At 32.4% G+C, this 19,689-nt stretch overlaps 1 protein-coding gene across 1 annotated transcript; it reads left to right on the forward strand.

Moving 5' to 3' along the window:
• Positions 1–13,396: 13,396 nt before the first annotated feature.
• LOC130935048 (serine/threonine-protein phosphatase 7 long form homolog) lies at positions 13,397–19,364 on the forward strand. Its single transcript, XM_057864598.1, has 2 exons — positions 13,397–13,570; positions 18,972–19,364. The coding sequence occupies exons 1-2, from the start codon at positions 13,397–13,399 to the stop codon at positions 19,362–19,364; spliced, it is 567 nt and encodes a 188-aa protein (XP_057720581.1).
• The last annotated feature ends 325 nt before the right edge of the window (positions 19,365–19,689 follow it).

Consider the following 19,689-nt stretch of genomic DNA (forward strand, 5'->3'; position numbering starts at 1 on the left):
CCATACCTGTTTCCAAGTGATATCGTTTGAATGTGTTAAATAAATCCCTGTTTTTCAACACCTTGTCAATTCACCATTAATTTAAAAGTTACTGTAAAGAATAATCTAGCCTCAACTAATAACAATATTGAATTTGCATAATTTAAAAGACAACATAACATGACAACATCACTATTAATCTATAGAAAACTCAATCAGAATCCTAACAAAATAACTAACAATCACTCCTAACATAAAAAAATTCACTAACTACTGGCATGATACAAAACAGCTTCAATTATCAATCCTGACTCGTTTTCAAGACTCCTTATCAACGCAAATGAAAAACAATAAAAAAATACAGAACAAGAGAAGGTACAGTAAGAAAGTTGCAACAGAACTGAGGAGGCAAAACAGACAAAAAATTTAGTGTTAACAAAGAAGAAATGTCAGCAAATTAATAGGGAAGAAGAAGAAAAAGAAGTACCACCGGCAGTTTAAAGGGAAAATTGGAGTGAGAGAAAGCAGCGTTGAAGAAGAAGCTTGGGAGTGAACAGATCTGCAAATGCGTTGTACTACGGTAACTATGATGTCATCGATGGTAGAAACTGTGGCAGCAACGGCGGTGCAAACTATGATGGCAACAATGGCAGCAACGACAGATGGAGAGAATAGATCTGAAAATACGTTGATAGAAGATGTGGCTCGATCTAGAAGCTCTCTACTGCAACTGACACGGCCGAAGTGGTAACGGCGCCGGCAGCGAAAACGGCAGCGAGAACAGCGGCAAGAATGGCGTATATAGAAAACTTAGGGTTTCATTCTCTCTCAGCAAACTCGGTGCCTCACATTTTGAGGAAAAAAAGAGAAAATGATGTTTTATTCCAAAACTTTGAATTTTAATTAATTATGAGTGGAGGTTTTTTAAAATGCCATAAATAAAATATATTGTGGAGGTTTTTAAAACCTCCACCAAAATACTCCCTCAAATCAATATTAATTTTGTAGTGTTAGATAGTAATTTTGTTATGCATGTTTCTATTGTCAAAAGAGTTCGGATAATGAAGTAAGTGAATTATACCTTTCGTATTGTAGACATGATTATATAGGGAGGAAGGGATTTCTAAGTTACACAAGAAAAGTTACCTTTACAAATATGATTATGAATCATATGCAATTTATAAATCCTGCTTAAAAAAATGACCAAAATTTTATTTATGGGACATGGAAAAAGGGCTACATAATTATTGGGATGGATACATACAGATGTTTGTGGACCCATGAAAATTTAAGTCAAAAATAAATATTCTTATTTTATCACTTTCACTAACGATATGTCTAGATATAACAGTGTATCTTATGAAACACAAATCTAAATAAGATAAAATTATTAAGGTGCTTAGATCTGATAGAGAAAGAGAATATCTAAATGATCATTTTCTTGAGTACTTAAAAAAAATGAAATTCTTTCTCAAATGAACACTTCCTGATACTCCACAACACAATGGTGTATCAGAAAGGATGAATCGAACTTTATTATATATGGTTTGATTCATCATGGATTTTATTGATCTTCCATTAAACTTATGGGATTATGATTTAGAATCAGCGACTTATTTGCTACATAAAGTACTACTAAGGTAGTTTCTTCAACACCATATGAGATATGCAAAGGACGTAAACCAAGTCTTAGACTCATTAAAGTTTGGAGATGTCCAGTATATGTTAAGAGAATGTAGAGTAATAAACTTGATGCTAGGTTCAATAAATATAGATTCATTGGGTACCCTAAAAAAATAATGAATTATTATTTCTATCATCCTTCTAACCACAGAGTGTTTGTGGCAAGAGGTAGAACCTTTTTAAAAAATAAATTTCTTTGTGAAGAAAGATAAGGTAAAGAAATAGAACTTGATGAAGTTTAAGAAACCAATGAAAAAGTACAAGCTCAAGAATATGAAATTCAAGTTGAGCAACCGATTTTGGATGTACTCAAACTGATACCAAAATTTTCATCTTCAACAGTTAAGAATAAAGAATCAATAGCAATCCAAAGAGAGGTTAATGAACCAATCTTTGTACTATCCTTAGAATCGGTTCAACAACCTCCGAATTTAGTACAAAAAGTACCTCTTCGATGGTCTACAAGAGAACATTATCCACCATTGAGGCTAAACCTAATGGCGCAAGATGTTGTGAAAAATAGAATCGATTATAATCTAAGGCCTATAAAAAGGCAATGCAAAGTTCTGAAAGTCTAAAATAGCAGAATGCCATGAAATCCAAAATAGAGTCCATGAAAATCAACAATGTTTGGACTTTGCTTGAACCCTCAAAGGATATAAAATTCTATTGGTTGCAAATGGGTTTATAAGAAAAAGATTGAGCAAATAGTAAGGTGGTGACCTATAAAGCCCGTCTAGTTGCCAAGGGATATCGTCAAAAAGAAGGGATAGATTATGAGAAAATATTTTCTCCTGTGGTAATGTTCAAATCTATTTAGATTCTATTTGCTATATCAACATCCTATGATCATAAAATATGAAAAATGAATGTGAAAGTAGCTTTCTTTAATGGAAAACTCCAAGAAAATATGTACATGATACATCAATCTGAAGGTTTCACACTCCAGTTTAATCATAGCAAAGTTTGTAAGCTACAACGGGTTATTTATGGGCAAGTTTCTAGAAGTGGGAACATTTTTTTTAATAAGACGATCAAAAAATTTATTTTTTTCCGAATTGAAGAGGATTCTTATATCTCCAAAAAGTGTAGAAGGAGTACAATCATTTTTTGTACCATATGTTGATGACATATTGCTCATAGAAAATGATGTACCATCATTACAAAATACCAAGGCTTGGCTATCTCAACAATTCTCCATGAAAGATTTGGGAGAAGCAATCTATATTCCTTGAATTAAAATCTATATAAATAGATCTAAAAAGTTGTTTGGACTCTCACAATTTATGTACATTAATACCATATTAAAAATGTATAACATGAAATATTTCAAAAAAAACTATTTATCTATAGGCACTAGAATTACTATCAACAGGAAAGATTGTTCTAAGACTCTTGAAGAGAAAGTATGCATTATTAGAGTACCATATGCTAGTGCAGTAGGAACTATCATGTATACGATGATATGTACATGTCCCGGTGTCGCATATGTGCTAGTTGTAGTCAGTCGATATCAGGCAAAGCTTGGTGAGAAACATTGAAAGGCGGTTAATTCCATTCTTAAATACTTAAGAAGAACCAAAGACCAGTTCTTTATCTATAGAGATTCTGAACTAACACCAAAAAATTTCACTAACGCAAGTTTTGCCTCAAACAAAAATGATAGCAAATCTACTTTAGATTATGTTTTTGTTGGGAATAAGTAGTATGACCACCATCCAATCAATCACGTGTCAAATAATTTGTTATTATTATTATATTAAAATGTTAATATAATAACGTCCTTGATTAAATTTAGAGATTTATCATTGTGATAGTAATCATAATATTGAGAGATAAATCTTTTATAATTTAATCTAAATTGTTCTTGGTCATAGGATTATTAAAAAGGACATTAATAATCCGGAAAGATCAATATATATATATATATATATATATATATATATATATATATATATATATATATATATATATATATATAATGGTCTTCATTGGATGAAGATTAATAGATCTCATTTATTAAATTATATATATAGATGGTGCATATAGAGATATGACCATTGAACTGACTCACTTTGAGAATTCCTAATTGTTATAATTACCGTATATTTGTCAATAGGATATTCTCAAGATGAACATAGTAATAGAGTTTCCTTTGACCTGCGACTGTCATAGTAATTAACAATGTATTTATTATACTTTGATTCCGGACACCTAATACCCTAGGGTACTAGTTGAATGGATATTGGGTATGATTTAAATACTTGTAAAATTAATGATTAGTTAATAAGGAATCCGTCAACTCTCGGTAAAGAGTTTGAGCTCTATGATTATAATGATTGAGATGAATAAAACCTTGGCCAAGGGGATTGAATGAATGAAGAAATGAGTTTTTTAGGTCATTCACAGTTCATTATAATAATGGTAACAAGTTAGAGTTTGACAATTAAACCATACTCTAAAGGTTAACCAAGAGCTAGAAAGATGGAAGGAATTATACTTTGTTCTTCTAAGGTTCTTAGTAAAAATATATTACTTCATACTATCGGGTCGTTGAGAAGTGTTGCTAGACGCCAACCTTGATTAATAAATTTAGTATGACTAATTTACTACCCACTTAGTATTGAACCTATGGGGTCACACACTAACGAGTGTTCTAATCTTTGTTGTAGAATTATTTAATTATTATTTTGATTTGATCAAATAAATAATTATATTAATTCAAATGGAATATTATTATATTCTTTGCTAGCACCAAGAATATAATAATAGTATGATGATTGAGAATATTAAATGAGATTTGAGAATAATTAGTTATTCTATTTCTAAATTTGGATGAGATCCTAACTGATTCTATTTTCAAATTGAGTTATGATATAATTCATAAATTTGAAGGATTCAGATTTAGAATTTCAAGATATGATTTAAATTTGAATTGAGATTCAAATTTAAAATCAATAACAAATCTCATACTATATATATGTACGTCAAGAGTACAGAAAGACGAGAGAATAACAAGAGTTTTATTCCTTTACCTCTATACACATAAATGTATGTGAGCCTAATTTTTGGAGAAGAATTTTATGGTGTGCAAAGAGTTGCAAAGAGGTTCTCAATTTAGATCAGATATCCATTGGTCAAAGAGTTTACTGCAAAAGGTTGGTCTCGGTGTGGATACGCATAGCGCCTTCGTACCATCGAAGGTGAAAGTGATTTTTACTAGCGTACATATAGGTATTTAGATCTGATTTACTATATATTATATTAATGGAATAAAGTTTAAGCACAAAATAAATCTTTAAGGATTACTTTCTTTTCTTCCGCTGCGTGTTATGAACACATGGTAATCCTACAGTTTTCACCTTGAATGATGGTGCAGTGAATTAGAAAAATTTCAAACAAGCCACTATAACTGATTCAACTACTGAAATTAAGTACATCGCAGTAAGTGAGATTGCTAAAGAAGCTGTTTGGATGAAGAAATTCATATTGAACATGGTGTGGTGCCTTCAATTAAAAAAATCACTTTTAATAATGTGCAACAATAATGGAGCTCTTACTCAAATGAAAGAGCCAAAATCATATCAAAAGTCTAAGCATATCTTGAGAAAGTATTATTTGATAAGAGAGATCGTTGAACATAGAGATGTTGAAATTCAAAAGACTGCTAAAAAGAATAATGCCCAAACCCATTCACAATAAAAATATAAATTTAATACCCATGCATCGTTCATAAAAAACTATTTTGCATATAAAGTAATTATAAATTAATATATTAATAAAAATAATTATTTTTTTACATATACGATGTGAATAATTATTTAAAAAAATTAATTAAATATGTAATTTATGCTATATATAAACTATTTTATATTATGTATACATCAGAATTAAACTCATAAAATATATATATTACTAATATAATTAAATATAATAGAAAATGTTAATACTATATATTTTTGCAGAAATGCTAAACAACTTTTTTTAACCAAGTTTGATAAAGTCAAATTTACGTACGGATATTATATTTAACATATTCATACCTCCCTTCTTCTTATTATTATTTTACTTTTTTAAGAGAAATAAAAACAAAAAGATAAAAAATCAAATAAAAAAAAAAGAAGTTCAATGATATAAAAACAATACTCTTTAATTTGAAATAACACATATTTTTTTGTGAATGATATAAGAAGTCTTCATAGGACCACAAGTTAAGAAATTTTCTAATAATTTTTAATTTGTTAAAAAATTCTGTGCCACGATTAAAAATTTTTTGTATTAAGGTTAAGAAATTTCGGTGCTATTTTATTTCTGATAACTTTTTAATTCATTAAAAAATTTTCCATGTCATGCTTAAAAATTTTCTATATTAAAAAGTCAAAAATTTTTTGCGTCATAAAAAATTTCGGTGCTACTTTCCTAATAAATATATACAATTTAAAATTCTCTCTCTCCTCTTTTTTGTTATTATTTTCTTTTTTTATATTTTCTTTTTTATTTTATCTTTTAAAAAAAATAAAAATAAATAAAAAACAAAAAATGTTGCAATAAGGAAGAGGAGGTGAAAAAATTAAAAAAAAATTGTAACAACAGTAACAATAATAATAAAAGAACAAAAAAAAGGAAATGCATAAATTAAAAAAGAGAAAAATCACAAAAAAAATGAAATGTGTCATTTATGTATATATTATAGATTTAATTTGTATTAACTTAATTAGATTTAATTGATAAAAACATTTGAATTTACAACAGAAGTGATACTTTTGTCATTATTGAGCAAGGTTTAATTATTGCAATACTAATACAAAGTGATGAGTGACTAAGGGGATAGTCATCAAAGCTTTTAAAGTATGGATGCAATAACATTAAATTCTCTCCTGAAGTCGATAGAAGATTGATGATTGAGAGTTTTAATCTGTCGTCCTAATCATCTTTGTATATTTTTTTAAGATGGAAAGCTCGAATCTATAATTTTTAAGTAAGTATAAAAAAATTATACTATTTAAACTATAATTTATTGATAATTATCTTTTTAATTTTTAAAAATATAAAAATAGTAAAAATTTTAATTTTTTATTTAAAAATTAAGACTTAGGAAGATGAATTGTGACTTCTAAATAACTTTTCTTATTATAATTTTGTCAATAACAGAGAGTGATAATTCAATATAAATTTGACTAATTTAAAAATAATTCGGTATATTTTAAGTTTATTTATGTCTATATTTCACCATATAAATTATAAAAATGCACTACCTCATAATAATAAACAACCAATAATATATAGTTCTCAAACTAGAGAAGTTGGATTTATATATTTTGGGTGAAATATTTACCCACTCATCAACATCATCGATCTTAAATGATATGTCAGTTTTCAATTCATTAAAAAAATGTAAAAATTTTAATTTTATTATTTTTGTCTCCAACGTTTGGGATAAGTTCTAAAGTTGTCTCTAACGTTTCAATCGTCCTATTTAAGTCTTTAACGTTTTAAAATTGGTTCAATATTGTCCTGCCATTAAGGATCCGTTAACAGAATTGACGACGGGACAAAATTGAGACGATTTTAAAACGTTAGGAACTTAAATAAAATGAAAACGTTGAGGACAAAAACCATATATAGAAATAAATTTTAATTTTATCCTTCAATAATATCAATTTTTTATTGTATATAATATTCAATTATTTTTTAATCACATCTAAATAAATTACACTTAATCACATTACTTTCATTCAAAATAAATTTTTTTATATTTTTATATTAACTTATAACTTTAAGTGTAAAATTATGAAAAGATATATTTATTAGAATGAAAGTAATGTGATTAAGTATAATTTACTTAGATGTGATTAAAAAATAATTGAATACTATATACATTAAAAAATTGATATTATTGAAGAATGAAACTAAAATTTATTTCTATATATCGTTTTTGTCCCAACGTTTTCGTCCTATTTAAGTTCCTAACGTTTCAAATTGTTTCAATTTTGTCCCGCCGTCAATTATGTTAACGAATCCCTAACGGCAAGACAATATTGAGTCAATTTTGATGTTAGGAACTTAAATAGGACAATTGAAACATTAGGAACAACTTTGGAATTTATCCCAAACGTTAGGGACAAAAACAATACTTTACTCTAAATAATATTATAGAAACATGCATTAAATATATACTACCAAAATTGACACAAATATTTCCTAAACTAACACAATAATATCTCCCCAATATGGACATGGAGAGATGCGATGAAATCCTGGGATTGTGCCACAATTAATTTGAAAAAAATAAATAAATAATGCCATTATTGAATCAAGCAAGCTAGGAGGAGATGACCTCTTAGCTTGTTATTAATTGACAGCAAAATGTATCAGGTAGGAGTAGTTTGGCGATGATGTTGCTTCAACCAATAATGAAGATAGAGACTCGATTGTTCAGTTAGTTTATTTTATGCGGATTAATGTTTTTTAAAACTCGTAAACCCAACCTAATCCTTGTTTCGTTGATTAGATTGAGTTCGTGTTTTTTAATATAATCTTCCTATCATTTATTTGATGTCAAGTATTTTCTTCCTTTAAATAACCAAATATATTATTATTTATTTAATAATTAAATTGCATATTTACTAATAGCATTATCTCATTAATTTGAAAAATAGAATTTTTGTTACGGTACTTATTTTTATAAGATTTATGAAGAGTTTTATGCAAACTAAACTCAGAATTTTTGTCAACGAAAAAATCTTAGAATTTTTAAGAGATATATTTTTTTTTTGTTTGCTTTTTCTAATTTTTCTATCAAAGATATTTCTAAATTTCGTTAACAAAATGATCATTACAACTTTTTATAAGTCATATTCAAACATAACAGCTCGAAAGCATAAAAGAAAAATTTTCAGAAAAAATAACAAATAATATTTGAAGAAAAGAGAGTCTAAAACAAAATTAAACTTCAAAAAGAGAACTATTAGAGGTCGGTCTTATTTCTTGCAAACTCCGCCCCAAAATCAACTGCTTGGATCAGAATTTTCTTAGGAGCTTTCTTTTTTTCCCTCTAACACCTAGGAATTTCTGTCTAATCAAATTCCCCACAGGAGGCAAGCAATAATTTAGGATTGTCATGGTTAAGATTAATTAAAAAATCAAATTTGTTTTTGGTTAACCAAATATTTGGCTTAGGTTAATTACTTAAATTGGTTTTATATGATAATATTTGTTATTAATCGGTTAAAAAATTAAAAATTAATTTTTAACTGGTTATCAAAACTAAAACTAATTTTGTAAAAATAATCGATTTTTATTTAAAAAACCGGTTTCTATATAAACAAACCAATTTTTCCAAAAAAAAATTCGTTAAAAATCGATTTTTTAAAAAAAAAATCAGTTAACCAATTTAAAACAAGAGTTGCATAAAATTTAGTTTTAATTTTAGTTAACCAATTTTTAATAATATGGATATAATTTTGGTTAACTACATTTTGGATTTTAAATGTACGCGGCTTGCAATATGAGTCATGTTCATGTTGGAGTCCCTCCTCTTGTCAGCGTATCCACAAGTTCAATAGCTCAAGAACTTGATTTATAGGTACTAAGCTGGCCACGGATGATTTATTCCATTCTGGACAAAATACAAGGGCGTGAAGAGATTATTTCTGGCGCAGTGGAGCAATATGCGTTTATGGATCTTCTCCTTATTTGCTAGTCTATTCTGTATCAATTTTCATATGAAGACTTTGATTTTCGATTGGCATATAATAAGTTTTCAAATTGCTTTCCATATTCCCTTTTACCTAAATCGTTCATGTTGGAAGAAATGATATGCAAGTTCATTTATTTTTCTCAGCTCGCATGAACTCGTTTCATCCATCAATTGCTGTTTTCATTCCTTAGAACTTTGAAAAATCATCCTACAATTTCACTGAGCCATGTTTTGAAATTCTCCATTTCATGCCTTTTTTCAATATCTTTCATCCTTATAAGAGACTCTCATGCCCAGGAAGGCTTGTTGAAGTATTGATTTTTAAAGATTTTGTAGAATAGAGAATTAGGCTTGATTAATAATTTCCATCCCTGCTTTACTAACACTTTTTTAATTTTAATATGAGGCGGCATGTAATCGGACGGTCCGATTACTGGCGTGGAAGGTAAACAAATCGGACTGTCCGATTTGCGTACTACTGTCACGCGTCGCGTATGCACCAACCAGTCAGTGGACCCCTTATGATATTCGAGAAATATCCCAGCCATCCATTCAAGTGCCCTACTTCGTTCAACACTCACTCTCCACCCTTCCATCTCTTTCAAACCCTATTCCCTTTCTTCCATTGATGCAGAAGCAAAAAATCCAAGGAGGGGAGACCGAAGTAAATAATGCCAAAGAGACGAAGAACAAAAGATGTTAATCGTTCAGAATTACACATTGTTAATTGATGCGTGAGCATCTTGTCTATTTTTTCCTAGTGAATTTGCATCTAAATTGTTGAGTTTAATTTAGAATTAATTATATTTTAGCCACTATGGATGCTATTTTGAATTTTGTGCAATTTTATTTATTTTAGGTAGCATTCGGAGGGATTTGATGAAGTTTCTGCAGAGAAAAAGAAGAAACCAAAGAGATGACCAGCGAAGACCGACGCGGACGCATGGCTCACGCGACCGCGCGGAATGGAGAAATCGCAATGACGCAATCGCGTGCTTGACGCGAACGCGTGGACTGGAATTTGCACAAATGACGCGAGCGCGTGGACAACGCGGACGCGTCACATGCGAGATCTGCAATAATTCAGAAAACGCTGGTTACGATTTCTGGGCTGTTTTTGACCCAGTTTCCAGCCCAGAAAACACATATTAGAAGCTGCAGAATGGACAAATCAAGTGGTCCCCACCCATCAACTGAAGATCTGTTAATTAATTCGAATTTAAATTCAAATCTTATCTTTTAGGAAAAGATATTATTTTTAATTTTTGATTTTAAACCTATTAGAATTAGTAATAAATAGAAACTCTGTACATTTAGACAGGGACGATATTGTTACCAGAACCCTTATTTTTCTTCTTTGAACCATGAGCAACTAATTCTTCATTGTTAAGGTTAGGAGCTCTGTCTATTTTCATGGATTGATTCATTTGATCTTTTTAATTTAATTCATGTCTTGATTTATATTTCAATAATTGTTTTCGTTCTTTATTCTATGAACATTGGGTGGAACGGAAGTATGACCCATGTTCTAATTGAGTTCACGTAAAACTTGGAAAAGCTCTTTACTTGAACAACAGCTTGAAAACATATTATACTAAATTTTTAATTGTTTGTATTTAAAGGGCTACGTGACATATAATCCCCTTATTTGTGGATAATTATGATTCTTTTGGCATATAAACTAGAAATTGATCATCACCCTCTAATTGGAATTAATTGACCAAGGAATTGGCAATTAATAAATTTTAAAGGAGACTAGGAAGGTCTAAGAAATTAGGGTCTAGTCACATATAGTTTGCCATGAAATTAAATCTTACATGATTAAACTAATTAGTAATAAAAGTTAATCCGAATATTAGATAACTCTGAAACCTTAACTGTCTTCTCCATATTTTATTCCCAATTTATTTAATTGTCTATACTTTTGATATTCTGAATTCGAACTTAAACCTTTTGAACATCTCAAAACCAATTTCTGCTTGTCTAACTAAGCTTATCACTCAAGAATTGTTGCTTGATCCATCAATCCTCGTGGGATCGACCTTTACTCACGTAAGGTATTACTTGGTACGATCCGGTGCACTTGTCGGTTAGTAGTGTGAATTATAAAATACCACATCAAGTTTTTGGCGCCGTTGCCGGGGATTGATAGTGATTAACAACTATTAGTTGTTTGATTGCTTAGATTAGGCGTTTTAGTTTTAATTTTTATTTAAATATTGTTTTATTATTTTTCGAAAAAAAAAAAACTCATTTTTTACGTCAATATTTTTTTTTCTTTTTACACTTCCTTCTTTTTTTCTTTTGTTCCCCCCTCCCCGTCACGTTTTCCTTCTTTCTTTTCTTTTTGTTTTTTTTTCCTTTTATAAAAAAAATAAATAAATAAAAATAATAAAAAATAAAATAAAATAAATTTCAAAAAAAAATTTTTAATAGCATCAATATTTTTCTTAATTTCTGAAATTAAGTTTGGTGTTGACTATTTATTATTTTTCTTCTATTTATTTTATTTAATATTTTTATCTCTTTACACAGGTTATCTCACTAGGAATTCTCTGCACTCTGACGTAGAAATTTCCATTCTTTTTTGTTTTCTGGTTGTTTATGCGCAGGAACAGAGACGTAGAACATCTCTTAGACTTTGATCATGAACCTGAAAGGACTTTCAGGCGGCGTTTACAACAAGCAAGACTTTATAAGGCTGCAGAATCCACCATGGATTCGACTAATAATGATAATACCAATGCGGTAAACCCGAATGAGAATGAGCAACAAAGGAGAGTGCTTGGCTCCTACTCTTCTCCTACCGCAGATCTTTATGGAAAAAGCATCGTAGTGCCTCCTATTACTGCGAACAACTTTGAGTTGAAGCCTCAACTGGTCACCCTGGTGCAACAGAACTGCCAGTATCATGGTCTTCCCCACGAAGACCCAAATCAATTCATTTCAAGTTTTCTGCAGATTTATGATACTATGAAGACAAACGGAGTGAACCCAGATGTATACAAACTAATGCTCTTCTCGTTTGCTCTGAGGGATGGAGCAAAACTATGGCTAGATTCTCAACCCAAGGACAGTTTGGATACTTGGAACAAGGTGGTTACTGAGTTTCTCACAAAATTTTTCCCACCAAAGAAGCTGACTAAGCTTAGGATGGAGGTTCAAACCTTCAGACAAAAGGATGGTGAGACTCTGTATGAAGCTTGGGAGAGATACAAGCTACTGACTAGGCAATGCCCTCCAGACATGTTCTCCAAATGGACACAAATAGACATATTTTATGAAGGCTTGGGTGAAATGTCCAAAATGTGCTTAGATAATTCTGCAGGAGGTTCATTGCACAAGAAGAAGACACCGGAGGAGACTATTGAGCTTATTGAATTGGTTGCTAGCAACCAATATTTATACTCCTCTAACAGTAATCCTGTGAATTCTGAAACCCCTCAGAAGAGAAGCGTGTTGGAAGTAGATGCTATTAATGCTCTTCTTGCTCAAAACAAGATGATGTCTCAACAAATAAATCTACTTACTCAACAGATGGGTGGCATGCAAGTCTCAGCTATCAACACCCAAAATCCACCACAAGAAGTCTCCTATGACATGGCAGGTAATCTTGTGCAAAATGATAATTATGATTATGCTCAACTTTCTTTTGAACAGGTGAATTACATGGGGAGTGGTCCTAGAAATCCCAACAATGGCCCATATTCTAAGACATACAACCAGGGATGGAGAAATAACCCAAATTTTGGATGGAGGGATCAACCTCAGTGACCTCAGAACTTCAACAATAATTCTCAGGGTGGTTTCCAACAGAACAATGATTTGGAAGCAATATTGACAGGTTTTAGACAGGAAACCAGAGCATCCATCAAGAACCTGGAGATTCAAATGGGTCAAATAGCCACCAGAGTTAATGAAATTGATCAGAGGACCACTAATAGCCTTCTTAGTAACACAATTCCAAATCCAAGAGAGGAATGTAAGGCTATCACTGTGATAAGTGGACAAGTGACAAGTGCAGAAGCACAAGTTATGCAGGAAACCAGAGCCTCCATTAAAAATTTAGAAGTGCTAGTGGGTCAACTGAGCAAGCAAATACTTGAGAGGTCTGCAAGTACATTTCAAGGTGATACAGTAGTGAACCCAGGAGAAGATTGCAAGGCTATTCAATTAAGAAGTGGTAAAGTAGCTGGTTCTGAGACCAAGGTCAATGAAGAGCTAGTTGAAAAGGAAGCTCCAGAGAAAAAGAGGGGAGAGTTGGAGCACGCCCCTCCAAAGCGTGCGGACAATCCATTTTCAGACTCTCTTGACACTTATCCTACACTGCCAAAGGCTCCTGAGTACAAGCCTAAGATGCCATATCCTCAGAGACTTCAAAAGGAGACCAAGGACAAGCAGTTCTCAAAGTTCTTGGAAATCTTCAGGAAATTACAAATCAATATTCCTTTTGCTGAGGTTTTGGAGCAAATGCCTATCTATGCCAAATTCATGAAGGAGCTGTTGTCAAAGAAAAAGCGTTTAAAGGAAGATGAGACAGTAGTTCTGACTAAGGAATTTAGTGCTGTAATTCAGAATAACTTGCCAAAGAAGATGCCAGATCCAGGGAGCTTTCAAATTTCATGCACCATTGGGAGCACAACCTTTGAGAAAGCCCTATGTTATCTAGGGGCAAGCATAAATCTAATGCCCTTATCTGTGATGAAGAAGCTGCAACTCCAAGAAGCACAACCCACAAAGATAGCATTGCAGATGGAAAACAAATCTATGAAGCATGCATACGGATTAGTGGAAAATATCTTGGTTAAAGTGGGTAAATTCTTCCTCCCAGCAGACTTTGTGATTCTCGACACGGGGGAGGATGAGAATGCCTCTATAATTCTAGGAAGACCGTTTCTAGCCACTGGAAGAGCTCTGATTGATGTAGAAGTTGGTGAATTAGTGCTTAGAGTGCATAATGAGCAACTAGTCTTTCATGTCTTCAAAGATATACATCCAACAGGTGAAGAAGAGAGGTGCATGCAGGCTGAGCTTATTGATCCAAACCTTCAAAAAACCCCTGATGATACACAGCAGAATTTGCAGCTCGAACCTCCCTTGGAAACAATCAATAAAATTCCTCCTGACATCAAACCTAAGTTTGGTGTTGGGAATGCATCATCTACCAAGGAGGAGGTTCCCAAAAAGAAGAAAGTACCCAGAGGATGGAGAAACAAAAAGATCCCCACCGAAAGTTTCTCTCCAGGAATGAAGGTGGTGTTGACCAGCAATCCAGCATGGGTTTATACAGTAATCAGAATCCTCTCTCTGGAGCATATTGAGCTACGTTATGGAGATACAGGAAAGAAGTTCAAAGTAAGGGGTGAAGAGCTGAGCCCCTATGATCCTCCTCCTTAGAGGAGCTGACCGTCAAGCTAGTGACGATAAAGAAGCATTTGTCGGGAGGCAACCCGATAATTTCGTATCCTTAGCTATTTTTAATTTTCATAGTAGTAATTTTCTTATTTGATTTTTATTGAGTTCTTACTAATTTTCTGATCATGCTGCTATTTTCTCACAGGAACCGAACACCTCAAGCTCTATATATATTTCAAAAAAAAAGCGCATATGACGCGCAAGCGTCACTGACGCGAACGCGTCGATCATGTGTGAGTAAAAAAATAAATTTAATAGAGAGTTGCGTAGGAGTGGCGCCAGAATGGAGCCTTTCACACAAACGATCCCACGCGTTCGCGTCGTTTGTGATTTTCGCCATTCACGCGAACGCGTCACTGACGCGGACGTGTGACCTGCAAATTCGACGTAAAAGAGTGTTTGGGCAGAGATTTGTGTTGGCTTGGTGCAGGAAGTGTGCTAGACGCACAAATTTGGTCACGCGGACGCGTCCCTGACGCGGCCGCGTCAATTGCATATTTGGCCATCCACGCGTGCGCGTGCGTGACGCGAACGCGTCGCTTGAAATTTTGGTTCCCAAGCCATGCGAACAGAGAGTCGCGCGGGCGCGCAGTTGGCTTCGCGCAAATTGCACAAAAACCAGGGCACGCGAACGCGTGCCTAACGCTAACGCGTCATTAAGAACATTCGCGACTCACGTGTACGCGTGCTGCACGCATCCGCGTCGCTTGCGCCGCCCAGTTTTCTTCCTCTCTCTCCCAATCCTAATTCTCCCTTATTCTTTTATCCTTTTATTTTTCTCTCCCCATAATATTTGTCTCTTCTATTTTCAGTTCTTATTTGCTTGAGGACAAGCAAACCTTTAAGTTTGGTGTTGTTGGACGTTGTGCTTATTGGTTTTCTGGCACAAAAGGGAGGCGAATCGTCTTAATTGAGGAGCACAACCTGAAGAATAAAGCGACCGCTATGATAACTAAGGTGGTTGAGTTCCTTTCATTTTTATTCCTCCCCCTCTTCTTCTACGTTATATTCCAGTTTTCTGCTATTTTGCTTTGTTTGTTGCATGATCTTTTATTAGTTAGAATCATAGGATTAGTTTTCTTTTAATTGCTTTAATGCTGAAAAGATGTTTCATGTACCACTCACTAAACTTGAATCTAAAAAGAAAAGAAAAAGAAGTGATGTATTGCATGAGAAATTGAGTTTAATTTTAAGAATAGTCTTATTTACTTAAATGTGGTGGTATTTTCTGTGATTTTTGAATACATGATATGAACAGTGTATATTTGAATTTGAATCAAGGGATGTTGATGTATAAGGATCAGGAATTTAGAGAATTATTATGCCTTCTCTGAAATAAATAAAAATTTAATCCTTGAAGCAAAAGAAACAGCGAAAAAAATAAAAAAAATAAAATAAAAGTAAGGTCCAAGGCTCTGAGCATCAATGACTATGGAGGTCGGACATGATTAAAAGCTCAAAGAGTTGTTTCCCTAGTCATATGCTTGTGGTCTGATTGTGTCAAGTAATCCTTGAGACAAAACACTTAGAGTCGAGACCAATTGCATTTAACAGAGTATGCCAAAGGCTTTGAGCACCACTGTCTGGGAGTAACTGAAAGAAAAATCAGAACTCAAAGAGTTTTCCAGTTAAGTGCTTGTGGTGTTTCTGTGTCAAGTAAAGCTTGAGACAAAACATTTAAAGTCACGGCTAGGCTCAAAGGTGCAAAGCACCAAAGAAAAATAAATTAAAGTAAATTTTGCTGTGTTCAAGGATTAAACTGAAATATAAAAGATCAGAGAATTCATAATATTATCCGGATTCTAATTCCAGATAACAGTGACATCCTTCTGATTCAAAGGAGAGTGAGATGCCAAACCTATTCAGGATTACAGTTATAAACCCCACTATAAAAAAGAGACATGAGCTTAATCAAACTCTCATTCTCATGCAAATTCACATCATAAACTTATATTAGTTTTGGTTGCTTGAGGACAAGCTACAGTTTAAGTTTGGTGTTGTGATGCGTGAGCATCTTGTCTATCTTTTCCTAGTGAATTTGCATCTAAATTGTTGAGTTTAATTTAGAATTAATTATATTTTACCCACTATGGATGCTATTTTGAGTTTTGTGCAATTTTATTTATTTTAGGTAGCATTCGGAGGGATTTGATAAAGTTTCTGTAGAGAAAAAGAAGAAACCAAACAGATGACCAGCAAAGACCGACGCAGACGCATGGCTCACGCGACCGCGCGGAATGGAGAAATTGCAATGACGCGATCGCGTGCTTGACACGAACGCGTGGACTGGAATTTGCACAAATGACGCGAGCGCGTGGACGACGCGGACGCGTCACATGCGCGATCTGCAATAATTCAGAAAATGCTGGTTACGATTTCTGGGCTGTTTTTGACCCAGTTTCCAGCCCAGAAAATACATATTAGAAACTGCAGAATGGACAAATCAAGTGGTCCCCACCCATCAACTGAAGATCTGTTAATTAATTCGAATTTAAATTCAAATCTTATCTTTTCGGAAAAGATATTATTTTTAATTTTTTATTTTAAACCTATTAGGATTAGTAATAAATAAAAACTCTGTACATTTAGACAGGGACGATATTGTTACCAGAACCCTTATTTTTCTTCTTTGAACCATGAGCAACTAATCCTTCATTGTTAAGGTTAGGAGCTCTGTCTATTTTCATGGATTGATTTGTTTGATCTTTTTAATTTAATTCATGTCTTGATTTATATTTCAATAATTGTTTTCGTTCTTTATTCTATGAACATTGGGTGGAACGGAAGTATGACCCATGTTCTAATTGAGTTCTCGTAAAACTTGGAAAAGCTCTTTACTTGAACAACAGCTTGAAAACATATTATACTGAATTTTTAATTGTTTGTATTTAAAGGGATACGTGACATATAATCCCTTTATTTGTGGATAATTATGATTCTTTTGGCATATAAACTAGAAATTGATCATCACCCTCTAATTGGAATTAATTGACCAAGGAATTGGCAATTAATAAATTTTAAAGGAGACTAAGAAGGTCTAAAGAATTAGGGTCTAGTCACATATAGTTTGCCATGAAATTAAATCTTGCATGATTAAATTAATTAGTAATAAAAGTTAATTCGGAAATTAGATAACTCTGAAAGCTTAACTGTCTTCTCCATATTTTATTCCCAATTTATTTAATTGTCTATACTCTTGATATTCTGAATTCGAACTTAAACTTTTTGAACATCTCAAAACCAATTTCTGCTTGCCTAAATAAGCTTATCACTCAAGAATTGTTGCTTGATCCATCAATTCTCGTAGGATCGACCCTTACTCACGTAAGGTATTACTTGGTACGACCCGGTGCACTTGCCGGTTAGTAGTGTGGGTTATAAAATACCACATCATTAATTATCTTGACTATTCTAGTTATGTAAGTTTGTTTTACTAAATTATTTTTTTAATTTAAATAGTAATAATTAGGTTAAGTTAAATATTTTATTTGAATATTTAGTTAGTGTATGCTGCTAGTTAGTTCAAGTGTTATAGTTGTATAAGTAAATTAGTGAACTAAGTAATAGATTATTTTTTTCCTGAGGTATATTATTTTTTTTCTGGTGGCCGTTAATTTAGGTTTAGGTTATTAATTTAATCTAGTTTAGGTAGTTAATTACGTTAGGAACAATGTGGTTAGTTAATAGAATATATTATGTATGGTTGTTAATTTTTTTTATATGTGCCCGTATAATAATAATAATAATAATAATAATAATAATAATAATAATAATAATAATAATAATAATAATATATAACAAAAATGAGAAAATCAGTTATATTAATATAAATTAGGTATTATTAATAATTATTATTATAAACCAAATAGGATTTAGTTTAGATATTAGAATATATATTTTTATTGCCGTCTAATAATAATAATTAGATTTAATTTTAAATTTATTTAAGTTTAACATTTTATTTATACTAAATGAATGGAAATTGTTATTAAGAAATAAATAGGATTTAGATATTAGAAAATATAGTTTTGATAGAAATAATAGTAATAAATAGATGTATATTTTAGATTCATTTAAGGTTCATTAATTATGTTATGTTGCTTATGTGATAATGAGAAGGGTAGAATATTAAATATTGTATGTTAATTAAGTATGGTTATAGTTGATTAATGTGATATATGGCAATGTTTTGTAGGGTTCACGGATGTTAATATGTGATCATTATTTGCCATCGGATCCATATAATCCAATTGTGGAGGGGAATTTGCGGGAGACAGGATTTTATCACGTTTCTCATATCGGAGTTGTCCAATGTCAGTCGGCATTGGTTAATGCTCTAATCGAGATATTGCGGCCCGAGACTCATACGTTTCATTTTCCAATTGGTGAGTGTGTCGTGACGTTGGAGGACATGGCGGTAATTTATGGCCTTCCGACAAATGGTATTCCAGTTACAGGACCGACTCTGAGTAGTTATGAGGCATTAGGGGTCGAATACCTCCAACATTTTGGTGTTGCACCCAGGAAGACAGATAGAGAAAGTTTCGTAAAGTTCACTTGGTTTCGGAGACTGAAGGCATATATATAACAAGGCCATATAATAGGTTCAAATAATCATGCAACATCATCATAAATTAATATAACAAGTTTTATGTGGCTGGATCTGCACTTGCACCACCACGTTGATGACATCTGCTACGGCTGTGGCCCTCGGCTCCATATTGCTTACAGCGCCTCGGTGCACGCAACATCCGAGTGTCCATCTCATTCAAGAAGTGGGTCATCTTTGGCCAACCTTTGGCAACACGTCTGAGAAACGGATTGCCTACGAATCGAGGTCCAGTATAAACAGGCCACGTCGTCGGATTTCCTAGTGCCCTAAACCTAGCTATGTAAACTCTTCGAATTTGGTC

The sequence above is a fragment of the Arachis stenosperma genome, chromosome 1, assembly GCF_014773155.1.
Source record: "Arachis stenosperma cultivar V10309 chromosome 1, arast.V10309.gnm1.PFL2, whole genome shotgun sequence".
NCBI lineage: Eukaryota > Viridiplantae > Streptophyta > Magnoliopsida > Fabales > Fabaceae > Arachis > Arachis stenosperma.